The sequence below is a fragment of the Scomber japonicus genome, chromosome 9, assembly GCF_027409825.1.
Source record: "Scomber japonicus isolate fScoJap1 chromosome 9, fScoJap1.pri, whole genome shotgun sequence".
Lineage (NCBI taxonomy): Eukaryota > Metazoa > Chordata > Actinopteri > Scombriformes > Scombridae > Scomber > Scomber japonicus.
The window spans coordinates 3,375,546-3,394,759 of record NC_070586.1 but is presented as its reverse complement, the minus strand read 5'-3'; the positions used below and the strand labels follow the sequence as shown (position 1 = coordinate 3,394,759).

The window sequence follows — 19,214 nt, the reverse complement described above, 5'->3', positions numbered from 1 at the left end:
ATCAATTATAATATTTAATTGAAATTGGCTTTCCAAATAGTCAGATTTGGTGGTAAAATAATCAATGGAGGTTTTGAATTTGTTGAGATTGTCAGATATGGGTTTGAAAGCAGCCAGTTTAGTATTGTTGACATTTCACAAATTGTCAGTGTCTGATTAACCTCTTAATCCCCAGGAATCTGCTTTTTGCTACTCCCTCAGTTAGGAGCGTGGTGTTCGACTTCTGTTTAGTTTAGCAAGAAATGTCTATGCTAGCTTACTAGACAAGCTTCTTCTGAACAAAAAAGCATGCCATGTGTCTATGTTCTTGAATTTCTGCTTTTTTTAAAAAAGTATATTTTTACTGCTTTTTTGCCTTTAATGTACAGGACAGTAGAGATAGACAGGAAACAGGAGGCAAAGAGAGCGGGAATGACATGCAGGATAAGATCGCTGGGCGCGGGATTCCAACCGGGGTCGCCTGCAATGAGGACTATAGCCTCAACACATGGGGCGGGTGCTCTACCCGCTGAGCTATGCTTAACCCATTGTTGAATTTCTTATTAAAATGCCCTGTGATATGTTTATTTATAGACAGTCTTGCCCCTGTCTGTGGGGGCTCTACTGATGAACAGGTTAAGAAAACTTTATATTGTTTTTATATCTGACATCTTTTATGAGGCCATCAATTCTGGCAGTCTAGGCCTATATGTTTTAAGCCTAGTAATAATGAATTGCAGTAATTTAGCCTAAAACTAACCATGCATGGACTAGTTTTCTACATCTTTATGTTTCTGATTTTTGAAATGTGTTTTATGTGGGAATTGAAGGACAAATACAACTCTTAGATTTTTTACAGTGGTGCTGGAGGCCAGAGTAATGCTTTACAGATTAATTAGATCATTGATGTGTTTCTAAGGTGTTTGGCACAATAACTAACTTGAACTTGTTCAGTAGCAGAGAAGTGTAGCTAATCCAGGTCATATATAGGTTTATATATTAAAGGCATGATTAGAGTTTAGTTGGTTTTGTAGAATATGTAATCTTGATGAAAATATCTTTCAGACCAGAAGACAACTGTAATCACTGCGTTTTTTAATGATCCATTTGTTAGTACCCCCAGCAGACCCATTAATTGATGTGAATAAAATAAAGAATTAATTTGTATATTTCTGTATCATTGCAGTCAGAGAGGATGTACCATCCAGGGAGCGCAGAAGCAGTGTTGGATATCTGCCACCTTCAGGTGAGTCTGACTGAACAGAATTGTTTCAGTGTTTATCAAAATTGAATTAAGTGTTTCATTTCATTTCAGGCAAATTATTTAAGAAACCAAATACCATATTTAAAAGACTGAGAGAAGATATTACTAAAATAATAAGATTGAAATCACTTTTCATTTCAGTGTCTGAGCTGAGGGTTGTTCTGCTGGGGAACAGCTGGTCTGAGAGGAGTTCAGTGGGGAACTTCATACTGAGAGAAACTGTGTTCAACACTGAGGAAAAATTAGATGACTGTTTTAGAGTCAGTGGACAGTTGAATAAGAAAGAAATAGTTCTCATCAACACCCCAGATCTGCTGCATCCAAACATCTCACAACACAAACTGACAGAACATGTAGAAACCTGTGTGAGACTCTCTGATCCTGGACCTCATATGTTCCTGCTGGTTCTACAGCCTGAAAACTTCACTGAGCAACACAAGAAGAGACTACAATCGATCCTTGAACTCTTCAGTGATCAATCATTTGATCATTCACTGATTCTGATATCAACACAAAGAGAGGAGAGTTCAGGTTTGATGAAGAAATATGAGAAACATCCACAGTTAGGAGACATGATCAGAAAATGTAGATCCAAGTTATTTTGGCAGAAGAACCTTAAACGTCCAGAGCTGTTAAAGATCATGGACCAAATTGTGAATGAAAACAATGGAGATCATGTGAGCTGTGAAGCATTTAAAGACACAACACCTGATTTACCGCGTGGTCATGGAAGCATCAGGACCAACTTTGGTCCTATGAGAGCTCCTGGTGAGTTCAGGAACATTTTATACTGTGATGAATACAAATGATCTGTGATGAAGTTTGAACAATAAGTTAAGAGTTATTTTGGTTTACAATTTTTCTTTTTTTACAGGGAAATCTCTCTTGGATCCAGCGAAAAACATCTTCAACAGTGAGTAAACTTACTAATTGTTATCATGTGTATTAGACATCTATAAGATGAAGTTGATGCTCTGTAATTGATGTTTTTGTCTTTGTCACATCAAACACTCCATCACCACCTGAATGTACAGACAACCAGTGTAAGTAAATTACATTCAGCCTTAATACTGTGTTATTATTATAATGTTTTATTTGAAACGGCATCGACTGCATCCATCTGATTGAATCTCAAATTCTCCTTGTTAGTGTAACAGCTGAGCTTTGTCCTCCAGCTGGAGATGTTCCTAAAATAATCTGTTCACTGACTTATTTAAGACACATGTGTACCACTAGTTTAAAACAGCAGAGGTTAAATAAAATCCCTAATCAATATTTTCTGAGTGAGAGATCAGTTCAGCTACCTCTACTCAACCTGTCAGTCCAGCCTGTAGCCTCCAGCTGCATCACTCTGCCTCCCTGATCTACAACAACTCTCTTTTGTGTCTCTGTAGTCTCCACATGATGAACTATACATGTGATAACAGTGCACACTTTCCCACAGTTTCTCCTTGAAGACATTGAGTGTTGTATTAGTTTTTCACACAAAAGGTGACAAAGTTGTTTGAAGACTGGAAAAAAGAGATTTAGAGATATCCTAGTTTACTATCACACCTCCTGACTGTTTGCTTGTAGTCCTAAATAATACAATTCACTTCCTGCTGCTTTTATAACTTAGAAAATATAATAACCATTATAAATAATACATTTCACATTTAGTCTAGTTATTACTTTGTATGTTAGATTAATTTGGTTAAGTGAGCTGCTTGAGAAACTAAATACTTGATAGTATTGGACATTTCCTTTTATAAAAAACAATATGATTCCTCTCAGATATCTTTCAGGAATTAAAGCTAAATATTAGTTTGTCTGGACGCTGATACACAGTCGCTCATAAAGTTGGAATAATTTTGTTTTCAGACACATCGTCTTTATTTTCTATTCATACAAATCAGTACGCACCATTGACCAGGTACAAGGAGATTGATCAATACAATTTAGAGAATATATACACTTTATCTATCAAGAATAAATCACATCTTCACAATCACTTCATGGAAAGAGGTAAAAAATATTTTATTCCAACTTTATGGGCGACCGTGTAGATATTAAATATTTTTACAGATAATGTTCTGTTAAACTGAGATGAGAATTATGGCATCAGTGTCTGTTTGGTAGAGATAAAACTCATGCAGCTCGTTTTAAGCCTCAGCGTCTCTTCATCACCAGCTTAGCACATTATGTTGTTCTACAGAATAGAAAATACTGATTTCACTCTTCACTCAGTATTAAATTGAATACTACATACACTAAATATTACAGTGATATTTGTGGGTTTTACCACCACAATGAAGGCTGTAAATTAATTATTGATGCAGTTTCTGTGAAAAAAATAACATGAATATGGTTTCTGTCTGACCTTCACAGTCTGTGAAATACTGAGTTAAGTTGCTCATTAAAACAGAAGGAATTTCCTTCTTTCTTTCTTTCTTTCTTTCTTTCTTTCTTTCTTTCTTTCTTTCTTTCTTTCTTCATATTCATCGTTTAATACAAATCTAAATTAAATTAATTTAAATTAAATTTAAATTAAAAATGAAATGACTGCAATCACTGAAAAAATGCATTAGATATAATGTAGCAGTGTATTAAATTAATGCAGTGCACCAAAAGCATAGAGAGGTAAGTACACATATACATTTGATAATATATCAAAGGCAGTGACTTTATATCAAGTAGATAACTGTATATTATAAAGGAAGAGTTGTACGTTGCATTATAAACATATGTATCCATACACTTGCATGCATAAATAAGCACATACAAACACACAGTATACATAAATACACTCATTTAGAACGAATGACTGTGTTTACAACTAAGAAATACATTAGAGTGCCATGTGTTCAAAAAAATCGAACTCTTGATTTCTGTCACTGTAATCAGAAGAAATTAATCATTTCATACAAATCTGAAACACAGGCTGTAAAAGTAGAAAGTCCACCAGAAACATCAGGCTGCCATGGTGGAATAAATTATTTTATACTGTAACCTTTATTTAATAAAATCTGATGACTATATTGATAATTGTTTCTATTTTTTCTTTAGTGAACATAAGAATAACCAAAGAGAGACAAACAAGTGACAAAAAATGGGAAAATCACAGCAGTATTAAATTGAATTAAATTAAATGCATCAATAAACACATATGAACATACAGTATACATTCATACACTCACTGTATAAACTGTGGGCATGTGATTTTTCTCCTTGTTTTTCAGTCTCTACACTGAGGATTGTGCTGTTGGGGAAAAGTGAAGACAAAAAGACAAAACTTGGTAACTTCATTACTGGGAAAGAAGAATTTCATAGCCCAAAAAATCCCTCCTGTGTAGCCGCTTGTGGAGAGTGGAGAGGAAAACCATTGACTGTAGTAAAAACTTCAGATATCTTCAGTCAGTCTGAGCAGACAGTGAGAGAAGAAGTGAGGAGATGCATGAATCTGTGCTTCCCTGGACCAAATGTTCTGCTGCTGTTAGTGAAACCTTCTGAGTTCAATGAAAATGACAAAAAAAGACTGAAGTTCATTCTGAGTTTGTTTGATCAAGATGCTTTTAAACACTCCATGGTCATCATCACACACAGGGAGAAAGAAACAAGTTTCACTGAAGACTGTGGAGGAAGATACTACAACATGTTTGAAGATGACCACAAACAGTTAATGGAGAAGATTGAGAACATTGTTCAACAAAACAGAGAAACCTTCCTCACCATCACTGAAGAGACCAGAAGACCAAAGTCTTTAAACCTGGTTCTGTGTGGGAGGAGAGGAGCAGAGAAGACTTCAGCAGCCAAGGCCATTTCAGGTCAGACAGAGCTTCATTCAGTCTCCAGCTCATCAGAGTGTGTTAAACATCAGGGAGAGGTGTGTGGACGTTGGGTTTCTCTGGTGGAGCTGCCTGCCTTGTATGGAAAACCTCAGGAGGCAGTGATGGAGGAATCATTCAGGTGTATCTCCCTCTGTGATCCTGAGGGTGTCCATGCCTTCATTCTGGTCCTACCTGTGGATCCCCTCACTGATGAAGACAAGGGAGAGTTAAAGACCATCCAGAATACATTCAGCTCTCGAGTCAATGACTTCACCATGATTCTGTTCACTGTGGAGTCAGATCCTACAGCTCCAGCTGTTGATGACTTTATAAGAAAGGACAGAGACATCCAGGAGCTCTGTCAGAGCTGTGGAGGAAGATCTGTTGTTCTCAACATCAAGACCAAGCAGCAGATCTTTGAGTTGTTGGATACTGTGGAGAAGATGAGACAATCTGAAAATAAACCATGTTGTTATACAACAGAGACCTTTGCACATGCCCAGATGGATAAAGTCATACAACAAGAGAAGCATATCATGAATCAACAATGTGAGCTTGAGAAGCTGAAAAAGAGGAGCAACATCACTTGTAAGTAATTTAAATTGAAGCTTTATTTCTGTCCTTAATCATGTCCTGTCTTGCATTATTGAATCTATAGCACTGTACTGTAGAAACTGTGAACATTCAAAGTAACTGCAGTTGTTTTGATGTTACAGGTGATGATGAGAAACAGAGCTCAGAGTGTCTCAGGATTGCTCTGATAGGGAAGACTGGTAGTGGAAAGAGCTCTTCAGGAAACACCATTCTGGGAAGAAAAGAGTTTAAAGCTGAAACAAGTCCAACATCAGTCACCAAACAGTGTCAGAAAGCACAGAGTGAAGTGGACAGTCGTCGTGTCGTCGTGGTCGACACTCTTGGTCTGTTTGACACCACTTTGTCCCATGAAGAGGTTAATGAGGAGATGGTGAAATGCATCAGTCTTCTGGCTCCAGGACCACATGTCTTCCTGTTGGTGTTACAGATTGGCAGACTCACAAAAGAAGAGAAGCAGACATTAAAACTCATCAAGGAAGGTTTTGGAAATGATTCAGAGAAGTTCACCATCATTCTTTTCACAAGAGGAGATGAACTGGAGGATGAAAAGTCCATTGAAGAATACATTAAACAATGTGATGATTCCTTTAAGAAGCTGATTGCTGACTGTGGAGGAAGATACCATGTGTTTAATAATAAAGATAAACAAAACCGCACACAAGTCAGTGAGCTGATAAACAAGATTGACTCCATGGTGAAGGACAATGGTGGCACCTGCTTCACCAATGAGATGCTGGAAGAGGCGGAAGCATCAATAAAGAAGGAAATGGAGAAGATCCTGATGGATAAGGAAGAAGAGATGAAGAGAGAGAGGGAGAAACTTAAAAGAAAACATGAAGAAGAAATTGAGGCAACGAAAAGACAAATAGAAAAACAGATTGAACAGGAGAGAGAACTGAGAGAGAAACAACTTCAGGAAAAGGAGGAAAAGATTCAGAAAGAAAGAGAAGAGAGAAAGCAAGCACAGGAAAAAGGAGAAGAAGAAGACAAGAAGAGAAGAGAACAGGAAGAAATTCAGCGACTGAAGTGGGAACAGAAACTTGCAGCTTTAGAGAAAAAGATGAAGACAGAAGCAGAAGAAAAAGAAATCATTGATAAAAAGCTGATGGAGAACAGAGAAGAGATGAGAAAAGAACGAGAGGACTGGGAGAAGAAACAAAAAGAAATGTGTGAGAAACGAAAGAAAGAAGATGAACAGAGACGAGAGGAGGAACAGAAAAGAATGAAAAAGCTCCAAGAAGAGTATGAACAGGAGAAGGAGGAAAAGATTCAGAAAGAGCGAGTACAGAGAAAGAAAGAACAGGAAGAGAGAGAAGAAGAAGACAAGAAGAGGAGAGAACAGGAAGAAATTCAGCGACAGAAGTGGGAACAGGAACTTGCAGCTTTGGAGAAAAAGATGAAGTTGGAATCAGAAGAAAAAGAAATCATTGACAAAAAGCTGATGGAGAGCAGAGAAGAGATGAGAAAAGAGCGAGAGGACTGGGAGAAGAAACAAAAAGAAATGTCTGAGAAAAGAAAGCAAGAAGATGAACAGAGACGAGAGGAGGAACAGAGAAGAATAAAAAAGCTCCAACAAGAATATAAGAAGGAAAAAGAAGAAGATCAAAAGAAAAGAAAAGAAGAAGATCAGATCAGAAGAGAAGAAGAGGAGAAAGAGAGAAAAGAATTAGAAGAAAAATATAATAAAGAACTGGAGAATGTAAAGAAGAGAAATGAAGATGAAGCCAGAAAGAAAGCTGAAGAGTTCAATGAATTCAAAGAGAAACACAGGAAAGAATTTGAAGCTCAGAAGAAAGATCATGAGGAAGAACTGAAAGACAAAGATAAGAAGTATAATGTGTTACAGGCACTAAAAGCCAAGAATGAAAAAGAACAGAAGAAAAAACATCAAACAGAAATCTGTAACTTGGTGAAAACGTTGAACATGTGGCATCTGAGAAGCATCCGCAACTTACTGGATGCACAGGAAAAGGAAATGGAAAAGGAGACAAATGAAGGTGAAAAAGAAAATCTGCAGAAAAAACACGAAGGACAAAGAAGTGAATTGATACAGAAACTTGTGGATGATGATTCCATGTGCAGTATATCATAGCTGAGATGCATCACCCAACCTGAAATAAAAAAGGAAAGATTCAAATTTAAGACGACATCTCTTTCCATCTAATCCTCACACACCCACATCTCAGTCGCTGGAAGAGTGAAATTCCTCTCTCTATTCTCAGTTCTCTTTTTAGTCAAAGACATATTTCACAATTTCCCCTTGGTAAATAGTTAGTCAATATTATTAAGTAATTCTAAATGCTGAAGATGTTGATTTTAGTCTGTGATACATCAGACTTTTAATATCTAAACAACTCTGTAAAATATTCTGTATAAAACTGCTGCAGGTCTGAATCAGTGATAACTGCTGAATCTGCAACATTCAGGATCTTAGTTTCAGTTTGTGTAAAGTCTGTAAAAATCTGAATCAAATATTGAAACCAAATATGTTAAGTATTGTTTGTTTTGTTGTTGTTTTTGTTTTAAATAAGAGGGTAGGTGTTATAAACTGCAGTTTCCATCTGTACTAAATATACATGTTGTGTTATATTGTTTCTTTTTTACTGTTTATTACCAATTATTGCATTATTGTGTTTTATTCTTTTCCTTTATTGTTGTGTGATTATTTAGAAGTTCAGCAGCTGAAAGGTCTGCTTGGTGATTAAAATTATCTTTTTCTTTTGAATATGAAGAACATGTGTGTGTGTAACATCAATGACATTAAAAATATGACAGCAAATATTAAACAAGTATGAATATCATTTAAACTGCTAATCAGATAAATCAGAATATTATTATACACAATGAACACTTTGCTTTTTGTTGGATGTCAATTAAAAAACTGATTTTTAACAAACCTTAAAATATAATTCATATTAATCTCAGATAATCTTTTGTGTATTTGATCTTTGTTGTGTTTGTTAATTGTTGCAGAAAGATGAATAAAGAGTTTTCTCTGTAGTTCAGTGTGGACTGATGTTTAATGCTGAAGTCAAACAGACTCTTCACACAGATAAACTGATGAAGCAGAACAGAGCTGACAGGTTTGTTTCTACCTGCACAGGAGACACTGTGGAAGGAAGTTTGTTTAATCTGACTCTCCTCTTCATCCACCTCTACATTTATTTCTCTATTTCATTCATCATATCATCCAAGTAACTCCTGATATTCCTGCTATACTTACACAGTGTTAAAAACCTAAATCCTGAAAAATATTAATAAATAACATTTAAACTAAAAATTTAATAATTATTATATGGAGTTTATGAGAAATGCCTCTAGTCTGCCGTCATTTCTCGTCGCTGCTCTCCGGTTTCTACTTTATTCCTCCTCACTGTTCTGTGTTAAAGGTCCGGACACTGAACAGGGACAGAGTTGCTCCGTCAGTAAGCGGCTACAGAGGTAGACACAGAGCCGGTGCAGCTGCATGTTGTGACCAGCAGGTGTCACTCTATCACAGCTGAACCATAAACCAACTGCAATGCAAATTAATTAATTAAATGAATTAAATTACTCACAAAAACCCCACAAGTTTATCTTAGAGAAGCACATTTTTTGCGTTCAACATTAACTGTTGTCAGCAGCCCCAGGAGTTTATGAGAAATGCATTTGTTTTGTTATGTAATGTATGTTTTCTTCGACAGGGTTAAATAAAACCTACTGTGATCTCTGTCTTTACGTATGTTAACCAAAAACGTCTATGTTTGTATTTTGTGTGTGTAATTTAGTTCATTTAATGGTTTAATTTGCATTGCAGTTGGTTCATTCATGAGTTAAGCGTTGTATAAATTCCGCCACCAGGTGGTGCTGTAGAGTCAGTAAGAGATTAGTTGTGAAAATGTCGAGAGAAGAAGAGTCAGTTCAGTGTTGTTCACAGCATGACAGTAGCAGCTAGCTTAGTTCATAGACATGTATACGTATATATGTGTGGGTTATTAAACAGCTGAGTAAACATACTGGTGTACAGACTGTCACCACTCACTTTATCACTTCCACGTCACGTCTGGTATTTGATATTTTCCCTCTCCGGTTTGTGTCATTTGTTTCAGTGTTTCGGGACTTGTTAAAGTGTTTTGCTTATGTAATTTCTTGTATGATATGTAAAAATGTTTTCCAAAATGTAAATTTGTCTCAAACTTTGTAAAAGTGTTTCACATTTTGTATTGTTGTTTTGCACTTCCCGGCCACAGTCATTTTCCCAGTAGAACTCACAACAGGTTTCCAGACTGTGACAGAGGCCGTGAACGCAGCATCACCATGCCCTGTTGTTTACATGCGGTTACCTAGCAACGGCCGCCCAGCATTTCGGCTGACTCCATTAATTATCCCGGTTAGCTTCTGAGTGACCGGGGTTGAACCTGCTTCTAAGCTCCACACAGGTGCTCCGGATGGCCGGTGTGCTCATAGATCCGAGCCGGGCTCCGGTGGCCTTCGGGCGGCGCGCGGTGCCGCAGCTGTTCGGGGAGCTGCAGCAGCTGGAGGCCGACAGGAAGCAGCGAGCTCTGGCTTCACTCTGCGACCTGATGCACGACCCGGAGAAGCTCTACCAGGCTGTGACTGGAGGTGAGACAGCTGGCATCAAGCAAATATACACAGGGAGAAGTACTCAGATACTTTAATGCAGTAAAAGTACCAATACAGATATGTACAAATACTACATTACAAGTCCTACATGAAAAATCCTACTGCAGTATTATAGTGATGTAGTATGCAGTATTACAGTAAAAGTACTGCAGTATTATAGTGATGTAGTATGCAGTATTACAGTAAAAGTACTGCAGTATTATAGTGATGTAGTATGCAGTATTACAGTAAAAGTACTGCAGTATTATAGTGATGTAGTATGCAGTATTACAGTAAAAGTACTGCAGTATTATGAGTGATGTAGTATGCAGTATTACAGTAAAAGTACTGCAGTATTATAGTGATGTAGTATGCAGTATTACAGTAAAAGTACTGCAGTATTATAGTGATGTAGTATGCAGTATTACAGTAAAAGTACTGCAGTATTATAGTGATGTAGTATGCAGTATTACAGTAAAAGTACTGCAGTATTATAGTGATGTAGTATGCAGTATTACAGTAAAAGTAAATCACAGTTTCTATTTATTTAGTTTTGTTTAAACTGTTTGGTTTAAATGTGCTTTGTGAATAAATGTGACTTGACATACTCTTCTTGTGTTGCTGCAGGTTTTGTGGAGCAGCTGGAGGTTTTATTTAAGGACGAAGATTCATCAGTGAGAACGAAAACCTGCGAGCTGCTTCACCTGCTGACGGCCCACAGCATCGGCAGGTAGGAAGGATAGAGTGATAGATAGATAGATAGATAGATAGATAGATAGATAGATAGATAGATAGATAGACAGATAGAGTTGTGGCTGCATGTTGTGACCAGCAGGTGTCACTCTAACACAGCTGAACCTGAAGCTGCTGCAGTAGAAAACACATTTAACTCTTTATTGTCTTTATTGTGTCAAAAATGAGAAAACACAAAGGAGAAAAAAAGAAAGATGACAGAAAAAGAAAGAAAAATTTATTGGTGAAAAAGTGACTCCAAGTATTAAACAGGACTAAAACTAACAATTATTTTCATTATCGATTAATTGTTTAATCTACAAGTTGTCAGAAAATGAGTGAAAACTGCTTTTTATATTTTCCCACAGCTCAGAGACAGATGTGTTCACGTCTCATTTTGTTCTACTAACAGTTCAGAAATGTAAAATATTTAATTTACTGTCATAAGAAAAAGAAAAATCTTCACGTTTAAGAAGCTAAGACCTGAGAATTATTGAAAATGTTTGCTTGTAATACGACTGAAACAATTAATTGATTATCGTCTAATTATTGCAGCTCGAGCATGAAATCAAACTGAAAGTAGACGATCGCTCTCTGAAGGGAAGTCATGAGATGTTTTAGTATATAAATGTTGATTCCAGCTGTTTTAAATGTGTGCTGTGTGGTTTCTCGTGGTCCTGCAGACGGGCGCTGCTCTCCTCCGCTCTCCTCCCTCCTCTCTCTCAGCTGCTGGACGACTCCTCGTCCTCCTGCAGGAGAAACGTCCACCGGGTGCTGAACCGCCTCGCCCGGCTGCCTGCTGGTACGCTCACCAACGCTTCCACTCACACTCAACACTGCTTCACTTTCAGGAACAAAGATCCACTTTATTTTAATGACGTAAATGAGCAACAGTGTGAAATGATCTTTATTTATCTACAAGGAGAAAAACAGACGTCAAAATTATGCTGATGAGTTGTTTGAATATTAAAAGAACTTGAATCACTCTGAGGTCAAACTGCACAGCTGAGCTCAGTTAAACTTGTGAAGAAGGTCATATAACAGGAAGTGGTTTTACAGAGAAAGATCCTGATGATCACAACTGCTGCTTGACAAAGTTAGAAGCTCTTAACAATTACTTTGCTCATTTTATTGCTCAGTTAATATGTCTCATGGTGTAACCCTAGAAAAACATTGATGATTCATAAGAAGTAGTCTCATTATTATTATTTTTTATTATTATCATCATTTTTTTTCTTCTACATTTGTGTATGTGTTTAGTTATTGAAGGCTACATTAACTAATCATTGCATTTGTTTATTTGACCTCTAAATGTTTAACAATGGAAATTAGTGTAAATAACTGATTCATTTGATTAAAAATGTGAATAAAAAACAAATTGTGACCTCTGAATAAAAGGGATGGTTGTCTTTTTGCCTCTCAATGTACAAACTTTTTGGGATTTTGTTATTTCTTTAGACAGGAGTGTGAGCATGACGGATGGCAGTGATCCAAATGCATGACTCAGAGACAGACAGGTACATGGGAAGCAGGCAGGTCAAACCAGAAAAACCACCAGTCCTACAGGCAGACAAATAAAAGAGTCAGGCAGAATCCAAAGTCTGAAAAAGGCAAAACAGAATCAAAAATGTTATTAAGTTAAGCATTAGATGATCTGGCAAAGAGAAGGTGAACCACAGGAGTATATATATCGGGTTGATTGGGAGCTGCAGCAGAGAGTCCAGGTGTATGAGGTTAACTGGTGAGGTGGGTGTGGCTGAGAGGCAGGAGCGGAGCAGAGGAGGACTGAAAGGAACTTCCCACTGCAGCAGGAGAGATGCAGAGCAGATTGTGACATGATAAAATATCAAGTTTTATCTTTCTCTAATTTCCTCTTTTGGTCTTGTTGTGATGGCGCAGCAACAATTTCACGGAGGGAACTGGGCATGACGTCAGTGGCTGTTAACTAACCCTCCTCAGGTGAGTCTGTTCACATCATTTACTGTAGTCAGAAATAATCACAATAACTTTTTTACCTGAGCTGCAAACTTTTCTCTTCACTCAACTGACGGACAGACGAGCAAGAAAATACTCCGTTGCACAAAGTCAAAGGATCGTTTCAGAATCGCTTCTTCTGCAAAGTTTAAAGTTTCATTAGATTTTATTATCGTTTGCATTAATGTCGACGGTAATTCCTCCATTTTAGATTTTAAAACCAGGAAGTAAAACACAGAAACCCTCTAATCAACGTTAATTTATTGACATTAAGATTAAACGTCGTGAAATGAAACGGAAGTCTTTCCCTGAGTTCAGCTTTATCAGAGCGAACATGTTTTTATATGAAACTCTTTATTTTAGAAATGCACACTTTGTCCTTATGTCCCTGTGAGGACTCTCATTAACATTAACTCTGTATTGAACATTTGACTGTAAAAATAAAACACATACTGTTTCTCAGCTGCAGGTTTTAGATTTTAAAGAGTGAACAAATGAAATGTTCAAACTATGAAACATGAGAGTTTTGAATCAGTGGTTTAATCAGTGTGAGCAAAGCTTTCCCAAACTGTCTCTTGATGTTTTTATCTGATGTTGTTTCAGGAAAGTTGGTGACAGAGACTCTTTGTCTTCAGCAGGACTCCTCAAAGAGGACACAGAGCAGAAACACTGACACCAGTAAGTATCCACTGTTTGTGTCACCTTAACACTTTTTAATGAGCTCATTACTGCAGCTGCACTCTGTTTATTTCTTCTTCTCTCCTCCAGATCAACCAGTCTGATGTTTTACACCACATTATGGAGCCGGCAACACCTGGTGAGTTCAGTCACATCTGATTATAACCTCATAATACTGCAGTACTTTTACTGTAATACTGCATACTACATCACTATAATACTGCAGTACTTTTACTGTAATACTGCATACTACATCACTATAATACTGCAGTACTTTTACTGTAATACTGCATACTACATCACTATAATACTGCAGTACTTTTACTGTAATATTAGTAGTTTATGTAATGAGTGTAATATTAGTAGTTTACTGTAATGAATGTAATATTAGTAGTAATTAGTAAATCAGGTCTGAGTATAAATGATCATTTTAAGACCTGATTGAATCCAACTTGCCAAATTTAGAGAGAAGAAGAGACATTTGTTAATAGCCTTTGAAAATAAACTGTAACCTGATCTAACCCTAACAACACAGTCTGAACCTAGGAAACCCTGTTTAGCTATGAATATGTACAGAACATTACTTATCAGTGTAAATGTAAATATTATATAAATGTTTAATTATAGATCTGAGTTCTTTTGTTTACAGATGTAAAGTCTGATGAGGGATGCAAGAGGAGATACAGCTTTCCATTGGATCGTCCTTCCTGTAAGTAGAACTGAATGAGAATTCTTCAACAACATTTTATATTTAATGAATAAAGTAACAATGGTCTGATGGATTCACCATAGCTTCAGTAAACACTGTAGTTTAAAACTATGGCTGTCAGCGTGAACGCGTTAATCACGATTAGATTAATGCGATCCATAACGCGTAATTTTTTTTAAATCGCATTTTAATTTTGCAAGCCTTTTTGTCCCTTCTACTCCCCCGTAGACGGCTCCTCTAGCTGTAGCGCTATGCTTTGAAGTGGCCTCCTACAGTAAACCTACCGCGCTGATGGAAAGTAAGAGAGCTACTGGACTTTTGAACGGCTTGTTTAACTTTAAAACACTTCCAGACGCTTCAGTTGACAGGTCAAAAGTAAAATGCAACCTGTGTCAAACGGAGTTTAACTACCACCGGAGTACGTGGAGTTTGAGTTAGCACCTCCACGCTAAACACCCAGGTGCAGCCAAGCCAGCCTCAGCTCCACCAAAGGACCATTTTGGAGTGTGGGAGTCGCAGCAGAGCCGTGATTGATTCCCAGTTAAGACACTCTGGTAAGAAATGCTTTACATTATGGGCTTAAAACTGCCTTCAAATGTAAAATAACAGGATTTTAAACATGCAATTCAAAACGCCATTAATCGTGATTAACTATGGAAATTCTGCGATTAATCTCGATTTTAAAAATTAATCGTTTGACAGCCCTATTTAAAACCTGAATGTACTGAGACTAAAACACACATCATTTCAAATACACACTTATACACACACAGAGACACATGTAGTACACAATAACAACATTAATCAGCTTTTCTTTAGTTACAATCATTAGTTTGGCTTAAATTAAGGATTTCTTTTTAGTTTCTTTTAAATTCAGATAATGTTCAGCATGTTTAGTTAAGTTATTTACACTGTTTATATAAACAACACTTTGATTAATCAATGAGCATTTGGCAAAAGAGCTTCTACAGAAATGAATGTGTAAATGATTCCTTCTTGTCTGTTATGAATGAAAATGAGAGTTAAGCTCAAATGGTTAGGGTTAGAGATAATGGTTAGTGTTTTTATTAGTGAGGCTGTAATTTGATCATGACCAGCAGAAGAATCTTTAAACTTCATGATGATGTCAAGTACTTCTGAAGACTTTTTACTATAAAATCTTCAGAAGTACTTTACTACATATTTCTGAACCTATAAAGTTTATAGGTTCAGAAATGTGTAGAGAGGGATTTATATATTCAAAACCACGATCATTGCCAATATATTTGCAAGACATGGTCCCATTTCTAGAATTAATTCAATTTATTAGTAATCTGTGAGGAGTGTTATCTATAGTCCACTGTCCTGAAATTCAGTCAGGATGGAGTAAAGGAGTTTCCAGGCCTGGATTGGGACAAAAAAACTTTTTGGTCCAGACCGGCCCACTACAATCCGTGCGCAGGTACTGTGCCAACTCACGTTGAGGTATATTTAAACACACAAGCCCTTAATAACTGTAGTATACTGAACAATATCCCTTATATTCTGGAGACTTGAATAGGCTTGAATTAGTTTTAACTGTATAAAGTAAAACTGTTGAACGAGCAATAAACCATAAACACTGACTGAAAAAATATGTAAAGCATCATAGACTACATATGTGTTATGTTGTTAGATCAATGTCTTATTTATATACATATGTAGTGTGTAGTGGGACTTAGAAAATACTTTTTATATCATTTATTTTTCTTGAGAGCAGATATCTGAGATTAGTAGTAAACTGTAGTTTGTTCATGTTCACAGATCTTTTGTTTCCATTAAAGGAAAACACTGGTTGAAAACAGGATGAATGTTTGCATAAAAAGTATATAAGCCATATTAACATCAGATGCTTCATATTCTGTTTCCATGAACACTTTTACCAACATCTCTATGAAGTTATTAATGTTTTATTGTTTACATTTCTAAATGAGGATCTCTTTGGTTTATTCATATTTGTCTTATTATGTAGGGCAGAAAACAGGAAGATGATGAAATTCCAATATGAAATATGCCAGATTTGGCGGAGAGATTATATATGGAGGTTTTGAAATTGTTGAGATTGTCAGATATGAATTTGAAAGCAGTCAGATTAATATTGTTGACATTTTTCCAGATTGTCAGTGTCATCCAGAGTAGTTATATCATTGATGTGTTTCTAAGGTGTTTAGCACAATAACTTCAGTTTTTTTCTGAGTTCAGTAGCAGAGTTGCAGCTCATCCAGATCTTTATATCCTAAAAGCATGTTTAGAGTTTAGTTAACTGGTAGGTTTCATTGAGAAATATATCATCTAGATGAAAATATTTTTAAGATCAGAAGACAGCTATAAGGCAAGGCAGTTTTATTTATATAGCGCATTTCATACACAATGGCAACTCAATGTGCTTTACATAAAACAGAAAAACATACAATTAACCCCCCCACCCCCCATAATAAATACAAAGTACAGAAAAATAGAAAGACAGAAATAAAATGCTAGAATAGAGCATTAAATATAACATTGCAGCATAAAATAATGATTTGCTTTAAAATCATTAAAAGGACATAGAGTGCAAATGAAAGATTAAAATGTAAAGTTCTTTAAAAGAGCTCAATCATAAGCTCAGGAGAAGAGAAATGTTTTTAACCTGGATTTAAAAATGATTTCAGTTCTGCTGGTAGTTTGTTCCAGTTGTGTAAAAGCTGCTTCACCATGTTTAGTTTTAACTCTGGGCTCAACTATCTGACCTGAGTCAGTAGATCTCAGAGCTCTGGGCTCAACTATCTGACCTGAGTCAGTAGATCTCAGAGCTCTGGGCTCAACTATCTGACCTGAGTCAGTAGATCTCAGAGCTCTGGGCTCAACTATCTGACCTGAGTCAGTAGATCTCAGAGCTCTACTGGGTTTATATTCTACTAACATGTCATTCATGTATTCTGGACCTAAACCATTCAGTGATTTGTAGACCAGTAGCAGAACTTTAAAATCTATTCTATAGCTGACTGGGAGCCAGTGTAAAGACTTTAGAGCTGGAGTAATGTGCTCTGATCTCTTTGTTCTGCTTAAAACTCGAGCTGCAGCTGTTTAATGCTTTTTTGTGGGAGTCCAGTCAGAAGACCGTTACAGTAGTCGAGTCTACTTGAGATGAAAGCATGAATAAACTTCTCCTGGTCTGTTTGAGACATAAAACCCTTCACTCTAGATATGTTCTTAAGCTGATAGAAGGCTGTTTTGGTGATTGATTTGATGTGACTGCTGAAGGTCAAATCTGAGTCTATCAGCGCCAAGGTTTCGGACTTGGTCCGTAGTTTTTAGAGAGAGTAACTCGAGATGTTTACTGACAGCAATTCTCTTCTCTTTATTGCCAAAAACAATCACATCAGCATTTTTGAATTGTCCCTTTGTTAGTGTCTCCAGCAGACCCATTAGAGAATGGACGTGAAATAAATAAAGAATTAATTTGTTGTTTCTGTATCATTACAGTCAGAGATGTTGTACCATCCTGGGAACGCAGAAGACCACATTCAAGTGAGTCTGACTGAACAGTTATAAATTGTTTCATTGTTCATTAAAATAGAATTAAGTGTTTAAAAGACTGATAGAAGGGGGTTGAGCATAGCAGTGGGTAGAGCACCCACCCCATGTGTTGAAGCCATAGTCCTCATTGCAGGCGACCCTGGTTCGAATCCCGCGCCTAACGGTCTTATCCTGCGTGTCATTCCCCCTCTCTCTGCCTCCTGTTTCCTGTCTATCTCTACTGTCCTGTACATTAAAGGCAAAAAAGCCTGAAAAATATACTTAAAAGACTGATAGAAATCATTACTAAAATAATAAGGTTTAAATCACTTTTCATTTCAGTGTCTGAACTGAGGGTTGTTCTGCTGGGGAACAGCTGGTCTGAGAGGAGTTCAGTGGGGAACTTCATACTGGGAGAAACTGTGTTCAACACTGAGGAAGAACCAGATCACTGTCTGAGAGTCAGTGGACGGATTCAGGAGAAAGAAATTGTTCTCATCAACACCCCAGATCTGCTGCATCCAAACATCTCTGAAGACAAACTGAGAGAACATGTAGAAACCTGTGTGAGACTCGCTGATCCTGGACCTCATGTGTTCCTGCTGGTTCTACAGCCTGAAGACTTCACTGAGGAACACAAGAAGAGACTACAAACAGTCCTTGAACTCTTCAGTGATCAATCATTTGATCGTTCAGTGATTCTGATATCAACACAAAGAGAGGAGAGTTCAGGTTTGATGGAGAAATATGAGGAACATCCACAGTTAGGAGACATGATCAGTAAATGTAGATTCAAGTTACTTTGGCAGAAGAACCTTGAATGTCCAGAGCTGGTAAACATTATGGATCGAATTGTCTCAAATAAACATTTGAGCTGTGAAGTATTTAAGGAAGCAGCATCTGTTTTACAAAGTGACCATGGAAGTCTGAAACAAGAGGAAACATTCAGGACAGACTCAGATCCCGTTAAAGCTTTTGGTGAGTTCAGGAACATTTTATACTGTGATGAATACAAATGATGTGTGATGAAGAACAGTAACTGATTTTGGTTTACATTAATTTTTTTCAGGCTTGAAATATCTCTGGTATTCAGCAAAAAACGCCTTCAGCTGTGAGTAAACTTACTAATTATTATCATGTGTATTAAACATCTATAAGCTGAAGTTGATTCTCTGTAATTGATGTTTTTGTCTTTTCACAGGGTTCAGGCCTCAGACATCACACACTCCATCACCACCTGAATGTACAGACAGCCAGTGTAAGTTAATTACATTCAACCCTAATACTGTGTTATTATTATGTTTTATTTGAAATTTGATCATCTGCATCCATCTGAACGGAATTCTCCTTGCATGCATCA

General features: G+C 36.9%; 2 protein-coding genes across 2 annotated transcripts in view; both read left to right on the top strand.

Annotated features, from left to right (window-relative positions):
* The window catches only part of LOC128364193 (uncharacterized), a 39,909-nt gene extending 32,174 nt beyond the window's left edge, over window positions 1–7,735 (top strand). Inside the window, exons 6-11 of the mRNA XM_053324731.1 lie at window positions 1,166–1,225; window positions 1,385–2,011; window positions 2,118–2,156; window positions 4,462–5,637; window positions 5,766–6,600; window positions 6,934–7,735. Coding sequence (XP_053180706.1) covers window positions 1,166–1,225; window positions 1,385–2,011; window positions 2,118–2,156; window positions 4,462–5,637; window positions 5,766–6,600; window positions 6,934–7,735 — 3,539 coding nt within the window. The remainder of the gene's footprint in view (window positions 1–1,165; window positions 1,226–1,384; window positions 2,012–2,117; window positions 2,157–4,461; window positions 5,638–5,765; window positions 6,601–6,933) is intronic.
* Window positions 1–19,214, top strand: part of LOC128364600 (GTPase IMAP family member 8-like) — a 185,905-nt gene that overhangs the window by 143,407 nt on the left and 23,284 nt on the right. The window contains exon 4 of the mRNA XM_053325165.1: window positions 19,056–19,112. Coding sequence (XP_053181140.1) covers window positions 19,056–19,112 — 57 coding nt within the window. The remainder of the gene's footprint in view (window positions 1–19,055; window positions 19,113–19,214) is intronic.